General features: G+C 55.4%; 1 protein-coding gene across 1 annotated transcript; it reads right to left on the bottom strand.

Moving 5' to 3' along the window:
* Positions 1-1,555: 1,555 nt before the first annotated feature.
* Positions 1,556-9,338, bottom strand: Prss27 (serine protease 27). Its single transcript, XM_015997526.3, has 6 exons — positions 9,205-9,338; positions 5,159-5,185; positions 4,342-4,504; positions 2,823-3,094; positions 2,401-2,570; positions 1,556-1,917 (listed from the first exon to the last, which is right to left on the bottom strand). Exons 1-6 carry the CDS (start codon positions 9,266-9,268, stop codon positions 1,624-1,626), a joined length of 990 nt encoding a protein of 329 aa, XP_015853012.3. The 5' UTR covers positions 9,269-9,338; the 3' UTR covers positions 1,556-1,623.
* Positions 9,339-10,592: the final 1,254 nt, after the last annotated feature.

Raw genomic sequence — 10,592 nt, 5'->3', positions numbered from 1 at the left:
TGGGGAAGGGGGGTCTAGACTCTGTTCTGAGAGGTCTCTCTGTGCTGACACAGCTTAGAACATGGGATGTCTGAGCAGAAAACGAGAAACGGAGGCCATTGAGTCTCAGCCTCAGACAGGCTGCCAGCTGTGAGGACAGCTCGGGCAGTCCTGCTGATTCTGTGAAGGGAGCAGTTGGGGAAGGAGAGGGGACATCCTGAAGTGAGTCCACAGCTACTCGATTCTGCAGAGCCCATTTCCTGGGCTCCTGCCAAGGTGCTGCTTGGGGCAGGACCACACCTCTGGTTGGCTGGTGCCCATAGGCCCAGACAAAGGAACAAAGGCCAAGGCCCAGGTGGCAGCTTTCGGAATCTGTGGGTGGGAACAGCCTCACCCAGCACCTTTGGACAGAGCCATGCTTCCTAAGGCAAATCACAAAGATGCCAGGTCAGTTTCCAAGCCTCTGAGCCTCAGGCCAATGCTTAGCAACCATGATGTCCCAGAGCTTGGCCTTGGGGTGTCCTCAGCATCCCCACAATTTGTCCTGTCCCCTTGTCTGGGCTCCAGTTTTCTTCTGTAGAGTAGAAGAGTAACTAACCCTTCTTAGACCAGACACTCAGTCTGGTCTAGAGAAGGCATTCGGCAAACAGCCCATCCACAGAGGCCACTGAGTGGCCGGTGGGGAGTGGGACCCTAGGGGGTTCCTCATGTTGGTTTGGTATACTGCTAGTGCTCAGTGATCCATTCGGGGTTTTATTTTATTTTCTTCTCTGAGATAGATCTCACTGTCTGTCCTGGAACTCAAGTTAACCAGGCTGGCCTCAAATTCATAGAGATCTCCCTGCCTCTGCCTCCCGAGTGCTGAGACTAACGGCCACGCATCAGCATCATCACACCCACACGGTTACCCATTTAGTACGTAACAGTGCCTGGTCTACCTGAGGCAAGACGGGTTTGCCTGTGTGAGCATGTGGATGGATATGCCGTGAATACACGTGTGACTAGGTGTGAGCAGAGCACGGTTTGTGTGTGCCCTGTCCCTTTCACTCTCCCGCTCTGTCACTAGAGGCAGAAGTTGAAGGTTAGGGGCTGGATCAGTAGAAAAGGGAAGAACACGAGGTGCAGGTTGCCCCCTGGAAGGGGCTCCTCAAGTGTTAGGAGAACGCACAGGTTCTTGGTGGCCCTCAGATCCGTGTGACGGTGTTAGAGAAGTGTGGGATTGGGAAAGGGGGCTGTGCCCCCAGGATGCCCTCCACCCATCTGCACGGCCCCTCCTGAAGCACTTGGCATCTTGTGACCTGCTTCCCGCCAGTGTCTGTCACCGTCCACAGCGCAGGAAGGGGAACAGCATTGGTATTCAAGGTGGTGAGACAGTCGTGGGTTGGAAACAGGGAAACTGGGTCAGGGACGTCCTACTTGGGTGTGCCTGCAAGGGTCTCCTCTCACCAGGAACCAAGCTCTCTAAATCTTCCCAACTCAAAGCTTGGCACCTAGAGCCCTGCAAGGATCCCCATCCCCACCTAGACCATGACGCTCTTTTTTCTGGAAGTGAACATAAACAAAAGTAACTAGCGTGTAAGATGGGGGACCGAGCTATTTACAAATGTACAGTGGGTGGGTCTCCGCTGCCTGGCCTGGGCAGGCTCAGAGGATGGTGAGCAGTGTTACCAGGACCAGCATGACTGCATGGGCAGCCAGGCAGGGGGCAGAGTTCTCCAAGTGCTGCCAACCTCGGGGGCCTCTTTGCTGCTGCGGGCTGTCGGCCCTCCCCTGAAACTTCAGTTCTGGGATGATTTGGTGGATCCACTGGTGATGGGAAGTGACACGGATGTAGACGCCTGGGCGGTTCCGGCGGGCACAGCCCTCGCCCCAGCTGATCACCCCAGCCTGCACCCACGACTGGTCCACAAGGCACACCAAGGGGCCTCCAGAGTCACCCTGTGGGGAAGCAGAGGGCCGTCAGAGCCCACCCGGGGCTCACCACAGCCCGGGGGCCCAGGAACTTGCGCAGCGGTCCTCAGACAAGCCTGCTCATTGCTGTAATGTCCCAGCTTGCCTGTCTGCAGTATACACCCAGTGTGGTGTATGTTCAAAATGCAGAGCCAAGACTGGCTCATCATCTCATTTCGGGTAATGGAACCACAGCCTACCTCTCGAACTGGGCCTAGCTCCCTCTAGTGGTTCTTAACCTGTGGGTGGCGACCCCTTTAGGAGTCAAACAATCCTTCCACAGGGGTCGCCTGAGACCATCCTGCATATCAGGTATTTACATTATGATTCACGACTAGCATAATTACAGCTATTAGTAGCAATGGAAAGTGTGTGATTGGGGGTCGCACACCGTGAGGAACTGTATTAGAGGGTCACAGCGTTAGGATGGCCGAGAACCGCCGCTCCAGCGGCTTGGCCCTACCACCCTACCTTACAGGCGTCCTTCTTGCCCTCTGCAAACCCTGCGCAGAGCATGTCATCCTTGATGGTTTGGAGCTGGAAGTCAGACTCGGTGTCTCTGCTGTACAGCAGGTTGCACCTGGGGGTGTCAATGATAGGTACAGCAAGCTTCTGCAGGACCCGTGGGTTGGGTAGTCGGTCTGGGGAGGGAAAGGAAGCCTGCAGCTCAGTGGACAGTCTTAACCAGGACCCTGAGGTTCTGGGTTCTCAAGAACCACAGCTGGCTCCATCCCTCCCTGGGTTTCCTCAGAACTTGACGGGACTGTTCCCTCCCTCCTCAGCGCCTGATCCATATACCTGCCCCACCCAAGTGAGAAGCGATCATGTGTGTACACCAGTATCAACAGGAAAACCATCCTATTCCTTGTCTTCCCCTAGCTCAGCCCCCTCACCTTGTTCACTGGGGCTGCCCCAGCCAGTGACCCAGCAGTTCATGCCCGACTCAAAGACGATGGAGGGGTCCGGCAGGCACACAGGAAGGATGTAATTGGTAAAGGTCACAGGCGCCTGCAGCTCGACCAGAGCCACGTCAGCACTGGAGGCCATGCCTTGGTACTGGGGGTTACTTTCCACCCGCTTCACACGGACATACAAGGCGTGTGGTCCCGGCTGCTGCAGCTGCAGTGCCCCCAGCAGGACTTGGTATATGGAGATGTCTGAAGTGCTGATGGGAAGAGCAGAGCTGGTGTGAGCGCCCTCCCCCGGGAGGAGAGCGCCCACGGGTAGGCTGTTGTGGTCCGCGGCAGAATCTGACACTTCTCTACCTTCAACAATGTCATCTCCATGTTTAAGGCTGTAGAAACCGAAGACCTCCCACCTTTGATTCCCAGCTCTCCCTGGCTACCAGGTGACCTTGGTCAGTGACCTAACAAGTTCTCTGTGATTCAGTTTCCTCGTTTGTAAGATGGAGGCACTATTCGAAACACCTGTGGTAATACACCTACACCTATGGAGAACGGTGAGGCCAAGCCCTGCCTCTGAGCCCTAGGTAGGCCACCTCTGAGCTCGAGGTTCTAAGTGAAACACTGGCTTTTGGAAATAACTGCAGGGGCTGGCCAGATGGATCCACGGGTGGAAGTGCTTCCCACGCCCCTAAAAACCTGGGTGTTATCAGTAAAACCCGTGGGGAAAGAAAGGAGAAAACCCAAAAGTTGTCTTCTGACCTCCACATGCACACCATGACGCATGACCCCCCAAACCCACAATAATAAGTAAAGGAGGAAAAGAATTGCAGATCTATGAGGAAAGAGGTAACTATGTTTGGGGACCCTGAAATTCTAGGGCCAAGTGTCTCACATGGATGTGTGAGTGGGGAGTCTTCTTAGGTGATCTTAGGGAGGGTGAGGGAGAGGGAGAGTGTGTTTCAGTTCTTGGGCTTATCTGATACCCAGGAGCCAGAGAGTTCTGGATGTGAGGTAGGGGGGGCACGAGGAGAGGGAGGTGTGTGTGTCGGGGGTGCCTGCAGCATTTGTAGGGACAGGACCCCAGGTATCATGGGCGGAACAAGAGCTGCAGCAGTGGTCGCAGCTTCGAGGCCTAGGGTTGGACCTAAAGGAAAATTTTAAATATCTACATGTATGATGTTTTGCCTGCATGTCCGTTAGTGAACTGTGTACAGGCTTGGAGCCTGCTAAAGCCAAAAGAGGGTGTTGGATCTCCCGGAACTTGAAGTGTCGACAGTGTGAGCCACCACGTGGGTGTGGGGAGTTGAACCCTGGTCCTCTGCAAGAACAGCCAGTGCTCTTAACCACTGAGCCATCTCTGCAGTTCCCTAAAGGAAAAATTTGGAAGACTGGGCGTTACTGGACAAGACTGTCGGGGTTCACGCCAGTGCTGTCCTCGGTGCTGAACAGTCATGCACAGCTGTCTTGTCCCAGCCACTGGGACACAGAAAGGGCCAGCGTCACTTACTTGGAGAAGCAGTGTGCAGCGGTGAGGACCCATGTTGGTGCGATGAGACTGCCCCCGCAGAAGTGGGTCCCGTTTCGCTGGATGCTGACCTGCCAGGGCCACTCACCTTCTAAGGCGTTCTCCCCTCCTACCATCCGATTGAACATCCTTGGGTGCCCGCAGGCTGGAGAAACATGGCGTCACTCTCTGGGGGAGGGGCCTGGCTCCATGGCTTCCACTCCTTCCCCGACCCCACATGCCAGCTCTCACTTCCTGTCAGTTTTCAGGCCTTTCTGGCTCCTGAGCTACTCAGAACATTGGCAGGTCAGAGGCCCAAGTGTAGTTGGTTTTGATACAGGCTAATCCTTTCTAGTTCTGCCTTCCCAGGAACCTTGGTCCCCTCACTTATGTCAAGGTGACAGGACCCAACTTGGGGTCAGGAAGGTTGAAATAACATGGGAGATTGCCATCCCAGATCTGGACACGTGGGTCCCCGAAGGATGTCTTGTATGTCATGTCTTCCACACGGCTGGTAGACCAGGGGGACAGTCATGGTACAGCAGGGAAGGTGTCCGCTATCCTGGTACTTGCCCCTGATGCTTCCACCATGTCCTATTTTGCTGATCATATGGGAGATCTCTTCTTCCACTGCCTTCTGGAAGTTCTGCTCAGCCACTTCTGGCTGGCTTTTCTGCTGCCCCATGCATCTCTCCTTCCCACTCCCTCCCTCCCTCCCTCCCTCCCTCCCTCCCTCCCTCCCTCCCTCCCTCCCTCCCCCTCTCCTTCTCTCTTTCTGTGTGTGTCCAGTCCCTCCTGCATCTCTGCTGATCCCACTTACCTCTCGGAGCTCTGGCCCCTTCAGCCCCTGAAAGTGAGCAGAGCGGATCATCAGGCAACTTTGCCAAGCCAAGGTCTGTTCCTCCCTGCTTCTGCCTCCTCAGAGGTCCCTGTCCACTGAGGACAGAGAGGACAACCAGGAAAGCTAGCACTGTGGCCAAATGGGTTGACCTCCCTGCCTGGGTCAGCTTGTCCCCCCTTGTCCCCCACACAGGGATCTCTTCCTGCACCCTGCACCCCAGTTCTTGTCTTGCAATATGGAGTGGGAACAGTGCCTGGACCTCCAGTTCTAGAGCTTGAGTCTAGGGTCTGTCTCCCTCTCTTTCACCCACTAATGGCTCAGCTCTGGACGGCAGGAAACCCTGGAGGCTGCTTCCACACATTATCCATCAGGGCCTCCCCCAAGTCTTCCAGAATGAGCAAGTCTCCTTCAGCTTCTCCCCAAGCCCTACTGAGGTCCAGACACCCATGGCCACTCTGCTCTCAAGGGAGTAGAGTTGGCCTAGCAAAGGCCAAGGGTCAACCTCCCAAGACTCTCTTCCTGAGAACTGAGCCCTCTTGCCAACCATGACCCTCTCCTGGACCACCATCAAAGTGAGGGACAAGTAGAGCAGGTCTGAGAGCACCAGGAGTGGGGTCCATCACACACACCTACTTACTGCTCAGCCTTTCACCCAGGCCCCCTAAGCTCCATTCCAGACTCAGGTTTGAGCCCAGGCACCCCAGACTTTTAGCTAGTACTTTCCTAGTTACTGCTCCCTTGGGCAGGCCTGTCAGAACTGGGGGCGGAGGGGGGGGGTCTCAGCACAGTCAGGCCCTCCACCTTGATGGTCACATTTTTATCTAAGCCCCAACACTTGAACCCAGAGGGAAGGATGAAAAGAAAAACCACTTCAGGATGCTGAATGTCACAGGGACAGCAAATGGCCATGCTGAGCCACACATGGCCAATGGTGCCCAGAGTCCTTAAGGATGTCACAGGACTCTCCTCTTCCTTGTGGAGCTCCCAGTTGTGCAAGTCTCAATGCTACTGGGGGACAAAATCCAGAATGTGGGCTTGACAACGGGTTAGGGTGTAGATGTGTCTTAGTTGTGCGTGTGGTTAGTTGTTACAAGCTAGAATCCCCCTGGGAACAGAGTCTCAATAAAGGATTGTCTACATTGGGTTGGCCTGTGGGTATATTGGCAGGGGATTGTCTTAATTAAGTTGTGGGAAGACCCAGCCCACTGTGGGTGGCACCAGTTCCTAAGCACAGCGGATGTTGGTCCTGAACTGTGTAAGAGTGAAAAAAAAAAAAAAACAAACAAACTGAGCTAAACACAAGCAAGTATGCATGCATTCATTTCTCCGACTCTTGACTCTGGATGTGATCAGCTGTTCCAAGTCTCGTTGCCCTGAAATGATGGATTATCACCTGGAGTAGTTAGCTAAAATAAACCCTTTCTCCCCAGAGTTACTTTTTTTCATGATACTTTATCACAGTGCCAGATATAGAGGAACGGGAAGTAGCTACTGCTCAGGCCAGGACCAGATTCTTTTCAGAGCAGGACATCAAGCAGAGAGGAGCACATGTCGTGGTCACAGGAGACAAGAGCTGTGCTCTGGACCTCTGGCTTGGGAGCGTCTTTTCACAAGGTGCCCTTTTATATTGCAAATGCATGGAGTGATGTGGCTCATACCTGTTATCCCAGCATGCCCCGCTCAAGAGGCTGAGGCAGGAGGGTTGCATGGAGTTTAAGGCCAGACTGAGCTACACAATGACTATGGGTCAGTTGAAGCTATGTTGTCTCAAAATAAATAAACTGGCTCAGCAGTTGAGAGAACTTAGTGTTCTCGCAGAGGACCTGAGTTCAGGTCCCAGCACCCATGTGGTGATCCACAGCTGTCTCTAATTCCAGTTCCAGTGAATCCAACACACTTTTCTGGCCTCCATTGGCGTTATGTGCACATGATACACATACATACATGCAAATAAAACATTCATATAAATAAAATAAAATATAAATAAAAGCCTGGAGACATGGCTCCTTATATAAGAACATTTGCTGGTTTTATAGAGGATCCCAGTTCAGTTCCCAGCACCCAGGGGCTCCAACAACCCCTTCTGGTCTGCCTACAGTTACACACACACACACACACACACACACACACACACACACACACACACACACACACGGGGTGGGGGCACAGAGAGACAGAGCGATACATTAGAACAAAATGAAGCTGGGTGGTGGTAGTGCATGCCTTTAACCCCAGCACTCAGGAGGCAGAGGCAAGTGGATCTCTGTGAGTTCGAGGGCAGCCTGGTCTACCAAGAGAGTTCCAGGACAGCTAAGGCTACATAGAGAAACCTTGTCTTGAAAGACCAAAATAAATAAATAAAAATAAAAAATAAAGTGCAAATGTGACCAGAGAGAGGTCCTCCAGGCACACTTGTTAGAACTCCATTGGGGCCTGATCTCCAGGCCTGAAGAGTCAGCTTGTAATGCTGCCCAGCCTAGCTGCCCTCTGTCCCCAAGGGCACAGGTGTGTGCGAGCCTCCCCCTTCTCCTCCCCAGAGGAGCTTGCAGGAGCCTTCTGTGAGTTTCCCTCCTGCCAGTCTCCTGACCCGGTACCCATGGTCTCGGCCGCAGCTTAGTCCTTTCAGGCCGAGGCTCCCAGTCTCTACCAGTCCTACTGCGGGTTGAGGTCCACTGAGTGCGGACGCCAACGGAAGCCTTTCTTCCCCTCTTCTACTGTCTTGGGCGCCTCCCCTGCTTCTCTGGGCTCTCTGTCCTTCACCAGGGCATGTGATCGCACCCAGAGCTCAGGCCTCGGAGATCTGCAAACACAGAGCCTGCTTCTAGGGACCTGAGCACGGAAACTGTGTGGAGTGATAGAGAGACATCCTGTCAGTGGTGGAAGGTACAGCCAGGGTCTTAGTCTATGCCCATCTGGCCTCCAGGTCCCTGATGCTGATGGGAGTGACTGAGGGCTAAGAAACTAGGCAAGACCATCCAGAGGACTGTTGGGGTGCTGGTCACCCTGGGCTGAAGTGAGCAAGTCACGCAGGGGTCCAGCCTCAGGTTGCAGCTGTTTGTGAGCCAAAGGCAGTCTGCTGTTTCTACTTTGGCAATGACCTCAATTGATCCACCCACAGGAGCTACTACAGTGTCACACCCAGTGGAAATGGGCTTTCAAAGCTATTGTCCTTGTTGCTAGAGACCATGGACAGAAACCTTCCATGACACTGGGGGAGCTAGGGGCATCCCTGCAGAGATGCCCACGTATGCCCTCCTACCCCTTGAGCCCTAGCTGAGACATGGTCTGAGGTGACTTGGCCTGTCCCGGGGAGGTGAACTGAGGACAGGGAAGTGTGGTGGCTGCTGGGCTGGCCCATCTGGCCTAGGAATGTGGGAGAGTTTCCCTGGTAGAGAGGAGTCCGCCTCCCAGGGAAGGGCTGACGGGCAGAGCACCTGCCTAGAACCTGCTGACCCCTGCTCAGGATGGGCAGGGCCTTTGTCTCTGTAGCAGGAGCTGGGACCCTCTGCGGCCTACAGCTCTTGCCCCCAGCTCCCTGCTGAGCCTCAGCAGATTCTGAAGGCTCCCTGGCTCAGATGGCAACCCCAGTTCACATAAGCCCAGGGACATGGAAGCCTGCAGGCTTGGGTTCAAATCCTAGAGGCATGGAGGCTTTGTCTCTTCATCTGAAGAATGGGAAACTAGGCCTCTAGGGGAGTCACAAGCTCAGAGCATGGCACACTGAGAGCCCCAGGAGGATGGGGGTGCGGCTCTAGCCAAACCACTGTCTTGGGGTCCTTGAGAGGCCTTGGAGGGGCCGTGGCCACATGCTCTGTCAGATCTCCCCACAGGCCCCCAGCCAGCTCCCCCAGGTGGAATATTTGGAACCTGAGTATATTCTCTGGGAACCCCATCGCTGAGGCGGTTCCTTTCAGACTCAGGCCCAGGGATTACTGGGGGGCGGGAGGCTCAACTGGAGCTCAGAGCAGCACAGAGGGTCCCCTCCAGAGAGGTGGCAGAGGGGCTGCCCTTGGGTTGCAACTCACCGGCTGTCAGCAGCAGCGGCGGCAGCAGCAGCAGCAGCAGGCCAGGGGTGCGGGGCTGCCTCATGTTCTCCGGCTTGGGGGTTGGTTGAGCCCTGGGCAGCGGTGGCAGGAGCTAGCTCTCCGTACTGCTGCGGAGGTGCAGGCTCCATGAAGCGAGGTTTTATGCTGGAGGTGAGTGTCAGCTCGCTATGCCGCCCAACCTGTCAACCCTGCCTGCCCAGTGCCTCTTCAGGAGGAAGGAGGTGCCCAGAACACCAGCTCCATGACCCGGCCCTGAACCCCAGGGGCCAGACCCCTTACTCTGCACACTTCAGGATTCTAGTAGCAAGATATGGCGTCCCCCCCCCCCATGTGAGCTGACCACAAAGGCTGTTGGCTGCCTCCCTCAGCTGACCACAGGATCCACCTAAACTGGCGGAGTCTACTCCATCCAGAGGCTTTCCATTTCATTCATTCATTCATTCGTTCGTTTGTTTGATACCTGTTCACCTACTTTTTACCTGACATCAGTGACCTAAAGTTGGGGTTTATACCCTGACGCGTGAGTATAAACGTTGACATTGAAGAACCAAGGTCAGGTTGCCTGTTCAACCAAGAAAGGGGTACCTCGACTGGCCCCTGTGCACCCCCACCCCCTGCCCGCCCACGCTCCTGGACCACACACACGCATCTGCGGATTGGCTCAGGGCATAGGACCGCCCCCCCCCCCCAAGTCTGGAGGTGCACCTTCTGGGCGTGACAAGAGCTGTTCTGGGAAGGCCACATTGTGACTGGCAGGGTGGCTGTCCAGTTCCTGCCCTGGGTGCGCCCGCCGGGCTCCAGGACGTGAGGCCACGGCGGAAGTGTCCCTAGGAGGAAGTTATTTGGGGCACGAGACTGACATCAGACCTAGCTGGACTCGAGGTTCAGGAGGCCACTCCCTCCAAGCCACGAACTGGGTACAGAACCAGATCCTGGATGTCTCACAGCAGATCCCGCCAGGCCAGGGAACAGCGCTGGACAGCGGGGTCGAGCCCTGCCTGCCTCAGTTTCCCCGCTGGTGAGGAGGATGTGCAGCGTCGCACGTGCCAGGGGCGGTCGGAAGGTCAACAGGGCAGCGCAGGGTCACAGAGTGCTGTGGTCTCAGTCTCCCGGGCTTGCTGTGCAGTGCTGCCCTCTGGTGGCCGTCGCCACTCCTGTGTGGTCCCTGTCTGCTCTGCCTGTCCCTGCGCAACAAGTGTCTGCTCTTCCGGAACCCCTGTTCCCTGGAGGTGGCGGCATCCACATCCAGGACTTCCCCAGAGGATGCCACCTTCTCAATACAGAGGGTCCCCTCCGGAGAGGTGACCCTTCCGGAGAGGAGCTCCAATACAACCAGGTCCCCGCAGTCCCGGGGTGGCAGCTCAGGA

Source organism: Peromyscus maniculatus, chromosome 8 (genome assembly GCF_049852395.1).
Source record: "Peromyscus maniculatus bairdii isolate BWxNUB_F1_BW_parent chromosome 8, HU_Pman_BW_mat_3.1, whole genome shotgun sequence".
In the NCBI taxonomy this organism is placed as follows: Eukaryota; Metazoa; Chordata; class Mammalia; order Rodentia; family Cricetidae; genus Peromyscus; species Peromyscus maniculatus.
Note: the sequence above shows the minus strand (reverse complement) of the source record. Positions and strands in the feature narration are given on the sequence as shown.

Coding starts and splice junctions, on each gene's coding strand:
- Prss27 (XM_015997526.3), bottom strand. CDS start 9,268: ATGAGGCAGCCCCGCACCCCTGGCCTGCTGCTGCTGCTGCTGCCGCCG. Junction 2,571..2,822: donor GGGCAGCCCCAGTGAACAAG/GTGAGGGGGCTG, acceptor TTCCCTCCCCAG/ACCGACTACCCAACCCACGG. Junction 1,918..2,400: donor GCAAGAAGGACGCCTGTAAG/GTAGGGTGGTAG, acceptor GCTTCCCCACAG/GGTGACTCTGGAGGCCCCTT.